Source organism: Manis javanica, chromosome 17, assembly GCF_040802235.1.
Source record: "Manis javanica isolate MJ-LG chromosome 17, MJ_LKY, whole genome shotgun sequence".
Classification (NCBI taxonomy): domain Eukaryota; kingdom Metazoa; phylum Chordata; class Mammalia; order Pholidota; family Manidae; genus Manis; species Manis javanica.
In genome coordinates, this window is record NC_133172.1 from 35,195,815 (window position 1) to 35,213,419 (window position 17,605).

Here is a 17,605-nt window from a genome sequence, read left to right on the forward strand (position 1 = left end):
ATTGACTGCCCTATTCAGAATTTTATTGTTGTTAACAACCATTTGATCAATAAATATGAGAGATACCGTCTAAAAAAAATCAAACAAATAATCATATCTGACTTGATTGTTTATAGTTCATGATGTGTGATCAAAACCGAAAGTTTCTGTGATATGACTGCCCTTGCACTGTTTACCATGTAAGAACTTATTCACTATGTAAGAACTTGTTCACCATGTAAAAACTTGTTCATTATGCTTCAGAAGATTGGAGACTGTTGAGAATTAGGCTTGGGGTTGATTAATGATTGTGCATTGAGTCCCCTATACAGAATTTTATTGTTGTTAACAACCATTTGATCAATAAATATGAGATATGCCCTCTCAAAAAAAAAAAAAAGTCTGGCTAGTGGTTTATCTATTTTGTTTATTTTCTCAAAGAACCAGCTCTTGGTTTCATTGATTTTTTCTATTGTTTTATTCTTCTCAGTTTTATTTATTTCTTCTCTGATCTTTATTTTGTCCCTCCTTCTGCTGACCTTAGGCCTCATTTGTTCTTCTTTTTCCAGTTTCAGTAATTGTGACTTTAGACTGTTCATTTGGGATTGTTCTTCTTTCTTTAAATAGGCCTGGATTGCTATATACTTTCCTCTTAGAACTGGCTTTGCTGCATCCTACAGAAGTTGGGGCTTTGTGCTGTTCTTGTCATTTGTCTCCATATGTTGCTTGATCTCTATTTTAATTTGGTCATTGATCCATTGATTATTTAGGAGCATGTTGTTAAGCCTCCATGTGTTTGTGAGCCTTTTTGTTTTCTTTGTACAATTTATTTCTAGTTTTATACCTTTGTGGTCTGAGAAGTTGGTTGGTAGAATTTCAATGTTCTTGAAATTACTGAGGCTCTTTTTGTGGCCTAGTATGTGGTCTATTCTGAAAAATGTTCCATGTGCACTTGAGAAGAATGTGTATCCTGCTGCTTTTCGTTGTAGCGTCCTGTAAATGTCTGTTAGGTCCATCTGTTCTAGAGTGTTGTTCAGTGCTTCTGTGTCCTTACTTATTTTCTCTCTGGTGGGTCTGTCCTTTGGAGTGAGTTGTGTGTTGAAGTCTCCTAGAATGAATGCATTGCATTCTATTTCCTCCTTTAATTCTGTTAGTATTTCTTTTACATATGTCAGTGCTCTTGTATTGAGTGCATATATATTTATAATGGTTATATCCTCTTGTTGGACTGACCCCTTTATCATTATGTAGCATCCTTCTTTATCTCTTGTTACTTTCTTTGTTTAGAAGTCTATTTTCTCTGATACTACTACTACTGCAACACCTTCTTTTTTCTCCATATTGTTTGCATGAAATATCTTTTTCCATCCCTTCACTTTTAGTCTGTGTATGTCTTTGAGTTTGAGGTGAGTCTCTTATAAGCAACATATAGATGGGTCTTGCTTTTTTATCCATTCTATTACTCTGTGTCTTTTGATTGGTTCATTCAGTCCATTTACATTTAGGGTGATTATTGAAAGATATGTACTTATTGCCATTGCCAGCTTTAGATTCATGGTTACCAAAGGTTCAAGGGTAGCTTGTTTACTATCTAACCATCTAACTTAACTCGCTTATTAAGGTATTATAAACACAGTCTGATGATTCTTTATTTCTCTCCTTTCTTATTCCTCCCCGTCCATTCTTTATATGTTAGGTGTTTTATTCTGTACTCTTTTGTGTTTCCTTTCACTGCTTTTGTGAGTAGTTGATTTTATTTTTTGCCTTTAGTTAGTATTTGGTTGGTCTGCTTTCTTTGTTTGTTTTTTATTTTCTCTGGTGACATCTATTTAGCCTTAGGAGTGCTTCCACCTAGAGCAGTTCCTTTAAAATATCCTGTAGAGGTGGTTTGTGGGAGGCAAATTCCCTCAACCTTTGCTGGTCTGGGAATTATTTAATCCCTCCATATTTAAATGATAATCATGCTGGATACAGTATTCTTGGTTCAAGGCCCTTCTGTTTCATTGCATTAAATATATCATGCCATTCTCTTCTGGCCTGTAAGGTTTCTGCTGAGAAGTCTGATGATAGCCTGATGTGTTTTCCTTTGTAGGTGACCTTTTCTCTCTCTCTGGCTGCCTTTAATACTCTATCCTCATCTTTGATCTTTGCCATTTCAATTATTGTATGTCTTGGTGTTGTCCTCCTTGGGTCCCTTCTATTGGGAGATCTGTGGGCTTCCATGGTCTGAGAGACTCTTTCCTCCACCAGTTTTGGGACGTTTTCAGCATTTATTTCTTCAAGGACACTTTCTATCCCTTTTTCTCTCCCTTCTTCTTCTGGTACCCCTATAATGCTAATATTGTTCCGTTTGGTCACACAGTTCTCTTAATATTCCTTCATTCCTGGAGATCTTTTTATCTCTCTCTGCCTCAGTTTCTCTGTATTCCTGTTCTCTGATTTCTATTTCATTAACAGTCCCTTGCACCTCATCCAGTCTGCTTTTAAGTCCTTCCAGAGATTGTTTTATTTCTATATTCTCCCTCATAACTTGATCCTTCAGCTCTTGCATATTTCTCTGCAGGTCCATCAGCATGGTTATGACCTTTATTTTGAATTCTTTTTCAGGACGATTGGTTATACCTGTCTCCTGTGGTCCTCTCTCGGGGGTCGTCTGGGTAATACTGTACTCTACCAAATTCTTCTGCCTTTTCATGGTGATAGAGGTAGTCGTAGGCAGTTGTTGCTTGTGTCAGCTGGGAGAACAAAGTCACTTCCTGCTTGCTGGTCGCCCTGCCCTTCTCTGCTGCCTGTGTTGGTCGCCCTCACACCAGAGTAGTGTCTGGGTTAATCCCCTGAGCTACTGCTGGTGGTGTGGCCCAGAGCCCTCAGGGGAGAGGCAGGCACGTCTGTTGTGCTCCCTCATGAGAATGGCGTCCCTTTGCACCCTGTTCCGGCTTCCTCTACCTGCGCTGGGTAGCTGTGCGCCATCGGCGGCCCCAGGTCTGGCATGGCTGGCTGCACGCCGGGACGAGACTCTTGGTGGCTGCTGTGCGTGCAGCCACTCTCAGCCTGTTCAGCCGCTGTAGCGGGGCTGCGCCAGAGGGGGAATGAATGGCAGGCTGTTTATTGCTGTGATGAGCTTCAGAGCTGCTGTGCCTCCCCAGGGGGCTGGGGCGTCTGAAGCTCGTCAAAATTCCCAGCCTGCTGGGCTGAGTGTGTTGGGATGATTCTGTCCAGCTGTGAAGCTCCTGTCCCTTTAAGACTTTCAAAAAGCACTCGCTTTTCTTTTGTCCCAGGGGAGCTGGCTGTGGGCAACCCACTTGCAGATTTTACTTTTCCGTTTCCCTGATATCCAGCTCACCACGTACTGTGTGTCTGCGCTCCCAGTGTGGATGACTAGGGCTGGGTATTTAGCAGTCCTGCGCTTCCACTCCCTCCCCGATCCGACTCCTGTCCTCCCGCTGGTGAGCTGGGGTTGGGGGAGCGCTTGGGTCCCGCCTGGCCATGGTTTGTATATTACCCCCTTCATGAGATGCCAAGTTCTCACAGATGTACATGTAGCCTGGCTGTTGTACTTCTATATCCTCCGGTCTCTCTTTTAGGAATAGTTGTATTTGTTGTATTTTCAAAAATAAATATGGTTTTTGGAGGAGATTTCCACTACCCTACTCACGCCCCCATCTTGGCTTCTCCTGTTATTATAGTTTTAAATGCAAACTCACATTTTGATTCTTGAAAGTTCAGATTTGATTTTACCCATCTTTGTACAATGGTTCTGAAAAGGAGTCAGGAACGTCAACTGGTGTTGGCAAGTAACTACTGAAGCTCCTGATGTCAGGTGTTCAACATGGAAGCAAAAATAATCCTTATATGTATGGCTCATCACATAATGAAACTAAATAAAAATTTCTTATAGTAGATGATTACTTGTATTAGATTATGGTAGTACATTCAAAATTTTCCAGAAATATTTTTGCATTAAGGTTCTCATATATGAAGATTAATATACTATGAGTGAAAAAGCAACTTTATTTCTAGAACATTTCTAGTTGACATTAAGTTACTGACCTGTTTGATATTCTTGGAGATAGGATATGGAACAATACACTCATCACTGTCAGAAGCTGATTTGTCTTCTTCATCTGTTACAAAAAATAAAATTTTAGTGCTTCAAACATGTTAAGCCAAGTATATTTGTACCTTGTGAAATGGAGAGAAATAAGTATACACTATAAGGACATAAAAGAACAAGATGATAATCATGTTTGGACCTTTCTTAGCAGCAAAGATATTTACATTATATTTTAGAAAAGAGAAAAAAATTGACTGAAAATTCCAAGGTTAGTTTCAGTAGAAACAAAGGAAATAAAAATATAACTTACTCTAGTATAAAATTAAAAATAATTTTTTAAAAGAGAGGACAGGGTAATAGATGATTCCTAACAGTTTAACCAATAATATTATGGAAAAATCAAGTTATACTATTTAAAAACTTTAAAAAAAGTTTTATGGCCTTATTGTGGCAAAATTGAAACAAATAAACTACACACATTTAAAGTGCAAAATTTTGTATTCTGACATACACAGCTGACCCTTGAATAACACGGGTTTGGACTGTGTGGGTCCACTTATATGTGGATTTTTTTCAACAAACATATTGGACATTTTTTTTGAGATTTATGCCAATTTGAAAAAACATTTTTTTGTCTCTAGCTTACTATATTGTACAAATAGCATATAAAATATGTATTAAGCAACTGTTTGTTATTGGAAAGGCTTCTTTCTGGTCAATAGGCTATTTAGTAACTAAGTTTTTGAAGAGTCAAAAGTTATACACTATTTTCAACTCTGTTGGGGTCAGAGCCCCTAATCCCTGTATTTTTCAAGGACTAACCACATACTATTTCATAAAACTATTGCCACAATTAAGATAGTGGACATATCGACCACTTCCAAAAATTTTCTTATTCCCTCTTCTAATCTCTTCCCTTCTGCATCTCTGTTCTCATCTGTCCTTCTCCAGGTCATCAATTTAATGCTTTCTGTCACTATAGAGTAGTTTGCCTTTCTAGACATTTATATAAATTAAATCATGTCATAAATTGTATTTTTGTCTGAGTTCTTTGTTTTAATTTTTAAAAAGTCAAGTCCTCTAGAATAGTCCAGATGATGCTACTGAACCCAAAGAGATTAGAAAGCCATTTAAAATATCAATTTGGAACATGGCAAGAGAATACTTATATTCATTCTGTTGTAGCACTCTAAATTGAAATGAGATATGTAATAATTTCACTTGTACATATCTGACTAGACTGAACTACAACCAATCCTTTCTATCAAGAAATAGGTATCATGAAGTAGACCCACTATTAAGTGACAATGTTCTGAGGCATACTCTGACAGATTAAAAAAAAAAAAAGGACTTAAGTAAAGAATATTAATTTAAAAAAGAAAATTACCTTCTGGTTCTAATTCCTCAGTTATTTCTGTTCCATCTTCAGAAGTCAAACTTTGTTCTGCAAGCTGATCCTCAGATTGTAAAGGCACATCACCTTTTTTTCTTTGCTGCATTTTCTCAGTATTCTCTTTTACTTTATCTATAGTGCTTCCTTGGGAATCCTGAAAAAACAAAAGTACACTTATATGTTATTGCTTAGGTCACATTTATAGCATTCTTGCAGAAGCACTTGAATAATAAAGCATGTAAACTTGAGGCTTAAATATACAAAAGAGGTAATATATATAAATGATTAGAAAATCATCACTAAAATTGTACAAATGAAAATATGCAGATAAATGAAAATCTGACTATAAGAATGAAATTACATTAACATAAAAGTGAATTTTACATTAATACTTAAATTCACATATTATTTATTACTTGTTAACAGCATAATTGCAGTTGTTACACCTGTTATATTTTTGACCATTCTATTCCCAGGAAGTCATATATAAAAATAGGATCAGTGCAATGATTTCCTGATCCATGCTAATATAAAGTCTTTAAGAAGCAAATTAAACCTTTCAAAATAATTTTAATACAAATATATACCTGGAGAATATGTGCAACAGCTGGCATTTTCATTTCTATTTCTGATGTATGCTCCACTTCTGGTGAAATTTCTTTTCTATCTTCAGAAAGAGTAGATGTCTCCTTATATTAATGTGAAAACATGTATATACATTATTTTGTATTTATTACTAAATTACAAATCATCCTAACACTTCTACATCTATCATCTATGCACATATACACATATGCTACTGAAAATTAGAAGCAAATATAGTAGCTACCCATTTGACATGGAATTTAGTGCATTTCGGTAAAATGGTTAATATTCTTCATGGTGTATATATTATGCAATTTAAAACCTGTAAGTGTAGTTTATTGAGGTATTGTTTATAATCAAAATAAAATGATAACAATGCAAATTTCCAACAGTACAGTATTAGTTAAATAAAATATGGTACATCCAAACACCTGAGTTCTGTGTCAGCATGGCAAAAAAAATGTAGATTTGTACTCACTGATACTGAAGAGAGTTCACAATAAAAGGCTGAGTAAAAAAGCTAGTTCTAGAATATACACAGTTGTACTTTAAACATATATGCAACATGAAAGAAAATGTGAAAGATAAGCTAAAAGACATAAAAGATAATACAAATCCATATTCTCATTACCCAGCCAAAATATCCATTAATAACTAGTTAGATTTCTATTTCCTTACAGTTAAATTTTAATGCAAGTAAGTTACATAGTGGTAATTGTATTGTAAATATAATATATCATGTTACATTAAAAAAACCTTAATATTTTAATGTAAAATTTGCTCCTATAGGAAACTTTGCATATACATCATTTTTAATGACAACATAATATTACAATAAGTGGCTGTATCAGAATTTAATGAGCCATTTTACTAGTGTTAGACATTTAACAAGTTCATGATTTTTAGGTATAATGACTAATATTGCAACAAACATCTGTCTTTTTAAAAATTATACTTGATATACAATGATATATTGGTTTCAAGTATATAACAGTGATTCAACAGTTATCTACATTATTAAATGTTCACCTCGACTAGTGTACTTTTTACCTGCCAACATTGATGTTACAGAATCATTGACTATATTCTCTATGCTGTATTTTCATCCCAATGATTAATTTACATTATGATAGGGATTTTTTGGCCTGTTTATCCACTTCATCTATTTCACCCACATATCCCAACTCTTACCCCATGGTAACCACCAGTCACTTCTCATTGTCTATGAATCTATTGGTATTTTGTTCATTTGTTTTGTTTTGATTTTAGATTCCACATATAACTGAAATCATATGGTATTTGTCTTTCTCTACCTTGCTTATTTCTGTGTGTCTTTTTTATATTAACTATCACTTACTTAGGAATCAGGCTACCTGTGTGCAAATCCCATATCTAATGCTGTGTGACCTTAAGAAAATGACTTAATCTCTAAACATTACTTCCCTAATTTTTAAATGAGACTAATTCTAGTATGAACATAAGGTTGTCATGAGGGTTAAACAAGTTCAGTGGATAAAAGCATGCAGTTCACAGTCTGACACATAATAAGTACTCAATAAATGCTAGCTATTAAAGACTGCTAAATAATTATTATTGAATTCATCTGTTTAACACATATATATTCAATGCACTGTATATTCCAGGTATTATTTAAGACCTGGGGAGAGAGTATATTTTCATCTGGGTGGTGATTACACACGTCTGTACATACGTGAAAATTCACTAAGCTGTGTACTTGATTTGTGTCCTTTACATAAGTTATATCTCAATTCCAAAGAAAGATTTTTTAAAAGTCTACAAATGATGATGGTGACTGGAGTGGTAACAGTGGAGATGTTGGAAATACAGGATATATTTTGAAAGTACAGCTGACAGGGTTATAGATGAATTGGATGTAGGATGTGAGAAAAAGAAGATGTCAAAGGGGTGCCTCTAAAATTTCATGACCATGCAATTGGGTGAATGGTTATGTCATTTACTGAGAATGGGAAACAATGAAAAAGAGAAACATTTTGGAAAAGTGCTGGTGAAATCCAATTTGGTTTTTCACATGTTAAGTTCAGATTCCTATTAGACATTTAGAGCATATAACATAAGCATTAAGAATATAAAAGATAATACAAATCCATTACCCAACCAAAATATCTGTTAATAACTAGTTAAGACTTCTATTTCCTTACAATTAAATTTTAATGCAAATAAAACACTCTTTTGGTTACAGAGTGGTAATTATGGCAGCAAGATCAAGATTGAAGGTAATAAACATGGAAGTGTCAGCATATAGATACTTTTTAAAACTAGGAGATTGGACAGAATCTCTTAACATATACAGATTGAGAAGAGAAGAGGTCTAGGTCTGAAGTTTGACTGCTGAGACTCTTCAACATTTAGAGATTGGGTCCAGGAGAGTGAAAGAGTAGCTGAAAAAGCAGGAGGAGAACAAGGAAGCACAGTATCCCAGAGGCCAAGGGAAGATGCCACGGTATCAGATGTTACTGGGAGATGAAGATGGGGACTGAGAATTGACTCCTGGATATGGTAACCTTGGCAAGAGTGGTTTTAATGAGGATAAAGTTTGACTGGAGTGAGTTCAAGAAAATGTATGAGGAAAGGGAGACAGAATTATGACACCATTTTGAAGAGTTTTTTTAAATAAATGGGAGTAGAGGATTAGAGCAGGATTAGAGCAGGAGTTAGAGAGACAAAGGTGACCAGAGGAGCATTTAAAAGAGTCAACTCTTACACACTGCTAAATTATAAGTTCACATTTTAAAGGAAAAAGAAGTTTTTTATTCACCTTTTCCCATGTTAAATCAGGTAAGGTATACTACCATATACTATATAGTTTATTTCAAGAATTTGTTATGGGAAAAAAAATCAGTATTTTGAGTTTACTACTTACAGAATTCTGATGTGGTGTAATATCCACAAAAGACACCTTCTTATCTACAGGTGTTAAACGCTGTCTTGGTTTAGGTGTTGGTGCCTAAGATAAATCAATATATCAAACTAAATATGATGAACATACACTTAAGGCTTCATGCATTTTTTTAGGGGGGCTATTTCTTAAGTTTTATAGGAAATTCAAAGTCACTATTACTCACTACAACTAATGTGCTAACAGAGGATGCTGGAGGTAGTCTCTGAACAACTTCTGACTCTTCTTTGCGTATGAAATTTCCTAAGTCTTCAGTTGTTATGGATCCACTTGGTGGAAGGTAAGCAAATTTCCATTTCAATATAACATGGATGGTTCCTGCAGGATGCTTTTTATGATCTGTTAACTCAAATATTCCTGCCAATTTATCAAAACAATTTTAATTAGTGCTAGAATGAAGTTTTAGTTTCATAAGATTTCAAGAAGAACAAAGACAATTACTCATAGCTTTATAAATAACTTTGGCTTTTAATGACTCAGAGAATAAAATAAAGACAAAAGGATCTATGACAGGTTCACCTCTCAAGCAGATTGCACTAAGAAGTTATGGTCTCAACGATGATTGATTCAAAATGAGAAAAACCATCTTATAAATATTTTAATTCACTGAAATTAAATTCAGAGATTACTCAGAATTCTTAGCCTTCCTCTAAGATACTATCTGGGTTATAGTTCAAATATCAACCTTCATTTGGACTTGAATATTCTTGCAAAACACTTGTCTCTATAGAAAAATATATTAAACCTTTAACATTTCAAATAATTTATATATCTAAAGGAGTCTTATATAATTCTATTATAATTTAAAATATATTTAACTGGGATTTGTTCAATTTCTCCAGCTTACTGGTAGAACCCCAAAAAATCCATAAAATAAAAAACACTTATCAGTAACAAAAGGTTATCACCTAGCTGAATCTGTACTACTGAGTCACAGATTTTAACTATTACACTAGATTTTTCAGTATGAAACATCCCTGACTTGAAAAAACAAACCAATATTTCAAGCGTAACTTTTGTTTAGGGATATCCTTTACTTTATGCTCACTTGTTTGACATGTCTTTTAGTGGCTGGCTGGGAAAGAAAAATCGAAACAACTCTACAGATTTTAGATAGAAAAGGATATTGGTGAACATAGGAAGGTGATAAACTTGTATTACAGGCAAAGGTGAGACTCCCAGAATGGCTGAGTGAAGAACTCAGTAAATCCCTTCCACAAAAAGGAACAATAAAACTAGACATAATGATTTAAAAAAACCCAATCATTTAAGGGCTCTGGAAACTGAACAGAGGTATACAACAAATAGAGAAGCATTTATTCAAGAAAATCTACTGAACATCAGTAGGAACAATAAAAGAACAGACTCTAATAAGCCACTTGTCCTTGGCTTGGCTGAATGTGAGACTTACAGACTGCCAAATTTTGAATGCATTACCCAAGCCGTACACTGACCACAGGCAAAGGCTAGAAGCCTGCCAGCTCCAGGTGTTTAAATATCACTTTTGACCAATCATTGGCTGACCACTAAACTATGCTGACCTAGGCCTAACACTAAACAAATACACAAACACAGACTTATCAGAGACATCGGTGGCTGTAGGGAAAAAGACTACGAAATTAGTCCAGGCAAGTCTCCAAACGAAACCAGCAACAGAACTACCCTGTGGAGTAGGGGAGGGTCGGAATCCAGAGTTGCTACAATACAGTATCCTAAGTGTTCCATGTTAAAAACAAAAACAAAAATCATAAAACATACAGAGAAATAAAAAGGAGGGTGTGTTGTATACATAAGAAAAAAGCCATCAATAGGCACTTGTGGAGTGTGTCAACATGGTAAGATTTATCTAATAAATACCTCAAAGCAGCTATTATAACTATGTTCAAAGAACTAAAAGAAACCATATTTAAAGAACTAACAGAAAGTGTGGTGACAATGACTTATAAAATAGAGATTATAATAAAGAGATAGAAATTGTAAAAAAAAAAAAAAAGGGGGGAACTAAATAAAAATTCTAGGAGTTGAAAAGTGAAATTACTGAAATGAAAAAATTCAGTGGAGGGATCTGAACCAGCAGAAGAAAGAACAAGTGAAGTTGAAGACTGATCAATAGATATTATCCAATCCGAAGAGAAAAATGAATGAACAAAGCCTTAGAGACCTGAGAGACACCATAAAACATACTAACATACATGCAATGGGAGTCTAAGAATAGGAAGAAAAAAGGGATAGAAAAAATAACTGAAGAAAAATTTGATGCAGTAACAGTACTCTACATACAAAGAAGCTCAACAAATTCCAAGTAGGGTAAGCACACCTACACATGATAGTCTAACTGCTGAAAGCCAAAAAAATAGGAAATCTTGAAAAGAGTACCAAGTACAAGGGAACCATAAAATTAACAGCTGGTTTCTCAATAAAAACAACAGATGCCAGAAGTCAATTGTCTGATGTACTCAAAAGGAAAAAATAACTGTCAACCAAGAATATTATATTTAGAAAGGCTCTTCTTCAAAAAATAAAAGCAAAAAGCAAAATACATTCCTAGACAACAATAACTGAGAGAATTCATTACCAGAAGACCTGACTTACAAGACATATTAAAGTTTTACTGGCTGAAAGGAAGTGACACCAAATGGGAACTCAAATCTGCACAAAGGAACAGAGTGATAAAGGCAATTACATATATAATTATAATTATAAAAGACAGTATAAATATATATTGTCATTTCTTTTCTTACCTGATTTGAAATACAATTACACAAAAAACTTGTACAATTGTTGGGCTTATGATATACATAAAAATAGATGTAACAATAGCACAAAGGAGGGGAGGAAATGGAGCTATACTGGAGTAGGGAAATGATACCAGATAGTAACTCAAACCCATAGGAAGAAATAAGGAATACTAGAAATGGCAAACACATACATCGATGTATATGTCTCCTATAATTATGTATATTCTCCTTTCTCTTAATTTCTTTAAAGGACATAAGGTTATATAAAACAATAGTCACAACACTGTATTGTTCAGTTCATAATATACTTAGCATTCTGTATAAATATATATGATACCAGCACAAAGGAGGGGGAGGTAACTGGAGTAGATGTTCTATATTTTAATGTAGTTGTTAGAATTAATTTTAAATAGACTGTGATAATGTAAGTTGCATACCATAATCCCTAGAAGAACTACTGAAAAAGTAACTTAAAAAATATTATAGGCTCAAAGTTTAAGATTATATGAGAAAATTGGGAAGATTACTTGTAAACAGATCATACTTAACACTGTGATATAATTTAGATTTATATTTACAATTTCATAGATTCAAGAAAGAGGCTTACCTGAGATACACCTGTCATGTGCCAATGAAATGAGAGGCACATTGACTTTTCCTATGTAAATATTCTCCTGGGTATCACTATCATCAAACACATAAAAACTCAGGGACTCTGACTTAAGGTATTGGTCCAAATCCATATTCATTGGCACTGGGAAACACATATGATCGTCGAACTGTGGATCATTGCTATTGGGAATGATGGCTGTATCATGGTCTGCAAAATCAAAAAACTTGTACACAACATATGGGTGTGGCTGAAGGTGGCTTGCTCGGGACTGCAGGTGGTTGCAACATCTTACTGTAACGTGAAGTTCATTTAAGTTGTCGTCTGTGGAATCAGCAGAACTGCGCTGAGCAGTTTTGGGTGCTTGCTGACTTAACTGGAAAAATATACATATTTATATTATAGTAATAATGCAATGAAAGGATAAATAGCAGCTGCTAACCCCCAAACAAAATAATTTATAAATGGACAAAAAGCTGCATATTTTCACTTCATAGTGAATTCCTCTGTAAAAGACTTTTGATTCTTACTCAAAACCAATATTCCCTAGAAAAATGGTGAACAGGCAATCTTATGCTATTATCAACAAACATAGAAGACTGAGCATACATGTAGAGATTGCTATTAAAACAAAATAAAACCAAGAAAAAGTTAATTTGATGTTCTTTAATTCCATTTAATAACTAACAAGTAAAGTGAGCAGATGGGTCCAAAGACGCAAGCCCTCTAGTTCACAATTTTATTAAGAGCTAATCCTTCTACCATTCCAGCTCTTCTGGTCATATCCCATTCTTAATTAAGACTCCAATCAGTTTGAGAGGGTTCACCCAGAGAAATGATTTTGTTTTATTTGGGTTGACCCTCATCCTGAACCAATGGTGTTTGGGGAAGCAGATACTGAGGCCAAGATTAGCCAATATATCAAAGTCCAAATGCTATAAGAAAAATGTCAGAACTTGATTTACTACTACTACTCACACACACACACCTTGGGTGGGGGATAAAAAATTAGGATTGGGAAGACATATCATAAGAGAAATGGTGAAAGGAGTTATTAGGCAGAGCTAGAAGCTCTATGGTTCCATTTTGAAACCATTACTCAGGTAGTCAGTACACAAGTATTTTGGCAAACAATTGCACTGATTAACTGTTTTAGGACTACTATAGCTGATGTGATCTGGGACAAACAAACGCAAGTGTTTCAGTGTGTTTAGTTTAGTGGTGGAAAATTCTCAACTTTCTACAGAGTGGACCCCTCTTTTACTGCATTACTGCATCTGGATTGAGAATATGAGACCTCTGAGTCTACAGAAGTTTAAATGGAGAAGGACAAATAGAACCTTTGTGGAGCCATCTGGTGGTGTGGAGAGGGGAAATCTGAGAAGGAAGTCAAAATACTGCTCTCCCATTGCATCCAGGTATAGGATGATGAATGGAATGATTTGAAAGTACTCCCTCCACTTCTCAACCCAAATCTACCCATAAAAACTGAATTTTCAACAAACAACTCATTCAAGCCTTAAAATGGGAGTCTAAAAGCCATTCAATTACAAAACTAAGTAAACAGTGTAGTCTATTTCTAATTTCCTTTTCATAACAGCATTTCCCAAAGTATGCTATAAAGAATATTAGACCAGAAAGATAATTTCTGGGAAGCAAGTGGCATTCTTAAGTTTCAGAGTTGATATTATATTAGTCATGGTTCTTGAATTGAAAGTTATAAAAAGGAATGCCTTCTAGCAAATATAACACAGAAGACTTTAATATAAGGCAATAGGATTGGAAAACCACCACAATTTACTCTCAAACCATTTTCCATTTTTCTCTTGTTAATCGTTTGCTTGTTAATTATTGTCTCTCTCCAGACCCACTTTCTTTCCTTTGCTGATTAACATGGTAGAAGATGGCTGCCCCACATCTCCCAATTTTACCTGTAGCAGGCAAGGAGAGTCTTGCTTTCTTTTGATCTCAGAAAGTAGAATCTCATTGGCTTATTCTTAAATCATTAGTTATAATTGTGTGGTGAGTGAGAGGGAACAGGATCACCATATGTAAAGCTGGCCACTGGGGGCCCAGCCCCATGGACTGGGAATGAGGGAAGTCCAAATGAAAAAAAGATATCATGACTTAACAGACATTCCAAAATGTTTCTACTATTTTCTGTCCTTCCATTACTCAGTGTAAGTGTATACTTTATGCTTCCTTTTGAGAGTCACGTTATACATGAGAAGTTTTAAAATCAAAGATCCTATTTAATTTTGTTCAATTCAGTGCTTTCTGCATTCACTAGATCATAGAATTCTTTTGGAATTATGGCCAGTACGATTCTATGAAACATAGTTTGGGAAATGCTGCTCTGAAGAATTGCATTTAAACTTGCAATTCTCAGTAAAAGAGAATATTCATTTTGTATTCTACTTTGTATTTCAGAAATTGTAACAAAAATGACTTGATGAGTGATAACAGTATGGAAAATCTTAATTTTCAAAAGTGTCCTGGGTAGCACAAGGGAGTTTCTTTGTGGTGATGAAATAATTCTGTCTTAATTGTGGTGGCAGTTACATGAATATATACACGATAAAACTGCACAGAACTCCTGTTTCTCCACCTTTTCACAAACTGATATAATTGAGTGCATATAAAAACTGATAAAATCTATAAGGTCTGTAGCCTAGTTAATAATATTGCACCAATGTCAATTTCCTGGTTTTGATACTGTACTGTAGTTACGTAAGAGGCTACAATTGGGAGACACGGGGTGAAGAGAATATAGGACCTCTCCTAACTATTTTTGCTACTTCCTGTAAGCCTATGATTACTTCAAAATTCAAAGTTAAAAAAGCCACTTGATGGTTGTGAAAAGAAGATTTCAGTTTAAAACATGACATATAAAGAAATATTGTAAGATTTCTATGTGATAAAAGGGTCTTAAAGTTAAACAAGCTTACCCATTGCATGTGCTCTGGTCCCTTAAAATTTGATGTTACATATCCTAAAGCCTTTGCTCGTTCTCGATACAGTCGAATTGCTTGATCCATGGGAACTCGTAATCGGAACCAGTATTCTACTGTGCCAAAATCTGGGATGTCTCCTTCAGTTCCTTGAAACCAATACATAACTCTCTGTTAAAATTTTATACTGAATAATATGTGACACGCACAAATGATGTGTGATTGGCAAACAACAGAGATGAAGAAAATAAAGTTACTTTTGCAAGTATGAGTTTCACTCTATGTTAAATAATTTTAAAGGACTCAAACTATATTTGAGATATTTCAATTCACACTATTTCAGTGCTTCTAAAACTTAAGAAAATACCTAAACACTCAATTAAATACTCCAGATTTTTTTTTGCTGCTACATTTTTTTTTAACAAGTTCTACTCAAGGTAGCTTGACAGATACAATATGAAATCTCAAGATTATAAACATGATCTTCTACATTATAATTCAACTTTCAAGAAATCTATGGCACCTTTCCCCTTCTCTACTGTGCCTTAAGTATAGGTAACAATGCTATGCCAAATATATGCCATAAGTAGTATGCCCTCACGTGACGTTTGCCTGCACACCTTCACACCCTTTTCCCCTCAGGCAGCTCCTCACCTCTCTCCCTCTGTGAACATGTCCTCTATGGCTGCCAGCAGACTTAAGAGCTCTGTGCTTTCTTCACAGGAAGGAAGAGTATGTCCCCATTAGGGCACTGGCTGCTTGGGCTTAACTGTCTGTTTACTAGGCTATTTCTTCACCATGCTCGAAGTTTCCTTAGGACACTGGTTTCTATTGGTATATTTCTTCCAGAAGGAGTAGATATAATGGGTACTCAATATTTGTTGAATAGAGGACATTCTATATGAGAACTTCCCTGAGCATACCACATTATTAAAAACACCACCTCTATTCTCTCCTACTTCACCAATTTATTACTAATGGATCATTCTCTTCAACATACAAACTTAATCCAAATCTGCCATCATTAAAAAGTCTTTAAAGAAGAATATTAAAGCAAACATATTTGCTTATATGTGCATAGAATTTCTTTGGAAGAGTTTGTAGCCTTTTGTGAAGAGACCCAGGATAGATGAGGGACAGGGGTGGGAGACAGGTTTTACGGTATAAACTTTTGTGCCTTTTTGATTTTGAATCTTATTACTATATTACCTAATTACCTATGCAATTAATCACTCAATCAAAATAAAAATCTGTCCCCAGAAACTAAGTCACCCTCTTTTCTTCCTGAAATGGTTTCTTTCTTTACTTGGCCTCTAGGATACTGTACACTCTTGGTTTGCCTCCTAAATCACTGGCCACTCCTCAGTTTCCTTTGCTGGCTTTCCTCTTCTGCCTGAATTCTAGATTTTGGAGTTTCCCAAGGCCTGGTCCTTGGCTGCCTTCTGTTACGTATGTTCACTCTCTATATGATATTATCTAGGTCCAAGGCTTAAAATATATTCTATATGCTAATGACTGCCCTCTTATACCTCTACCCCTACCTTCAGACTCGTGTATCCAGCTGGCTGTCTAATAGGCAGGTCTGTTTTAACTCGTTCAAAGAGAATTCCTGATTTTCTTCCACAGATTTGTTCCTTTCACAGGTCTATAAATGGCCTTGCCATTCTCCTAGTTGCACATGCCAGAAATTCTTGCCTCCTTTATTTCCCTCATTACCTCAAGTTCAATCGATAAGTAAGTCTTAAAGGAAGAACTAATCAAGTGTACACTGACTATAACCAATTCTTGTCATCACTTTCATTATGACCAGCATATTTCTACAGATTAATACAATAACTGACAATGGGTCCATTTTCTCTCTTGGCCCCTACAGACTATTCTTTCCATAGCACCTAGGGTGGTTCTTCTAAAACTTATGTGTGATTATGTCACATTCCACTTCAAAACCCTCCAATGACTTTTATTACTCGAAGAAAAAAAAAATCCATACTCCTCACCATGACCTACAAGGCTGCACAGTATGATCTGGTCCCTGCCTCTCACTTCAGTCTCATCTGTGCTCTAGTCACTGGCTTTCTTTCTATTTCTGTGACATGTCAGGTTTGTTCTTCCCTCTAGCCTTTGTACCATCTGCTTCCTCTGCCTGAAACATTCTTCCCCCGGATCTTGGCATGGATCTTTATTCAGGTGTTTACCAATGTTACCACTCAGAGAAGCCCTTATCTGAATTAGTAACCTTCCATCTCTCTCTTTGGCCTCTTGCTCTGATTATTTTTCTTCATATCTGATGATATGTGTATTTGTTTTATGGCCTATTTTCCCTTCTAGAAGGTAAGCTACACAAGGGCAGGGGCTTT

At 35.3% G+C, this 17,605-nt stretch overlaps 1 protein-coding gene across 5 annotated transcripts in view; it reads right to left on the reverse strand.

Annotated features, from left to right (window-relative positions):
• RPGRIP1L (RPGRIP1 like) overlaps window positions 1–17,605 on the reverse strand; it is a 110,084-nt gene that overhangs the window by 51,150 nt on the left and 41,329 nt on the right. For 2 of the 5 annotated variants that reach the window (XR_005056800.2, XR_012126595.1), the window contains exons 16-23: window positions 15,246–15,397; window positions 12,295–12,673; window positions 9,116–9,306; window positions 8,914–8,997; window positions 6,014–6,115; window positions 5,421–5,580; window positions 4,030–4,103; window positions 3,684–3,789 (exon numbers count right to left, since the gene is read on the reverse strand). Coding sequence is in view for 3 of the 5 variants with exons in the window: in XM_037001454.2 (XP_036857349.2) it covers window positions 4,030–4,103; window positions 5,421–5,580; window positions 6,014–6,115; window positions 8,914–8,997; window positions 9,116–9,306; window positions 12,295–12,673; window positions 15,246–15,397 (1,142 nt within the window). In the remaining 2 variants the exon portion in view is untranslated. The remainder of the gene's footprint in view (window positions 1–3,683; window positions 3,790–4,029; window positions 4,104–5,420; window positions 5,581–6,013; window positions 6,116–8,913; window positions 8,998–9,115; window positions 9,307–12,294; window positions 12,674–15,245; window positions 15,398–17,605) is intronic. The other 3 variants (XM_037001454.2, XM_037001456.2, XM_073225697.1) reach the window with 2 other exon arrangements.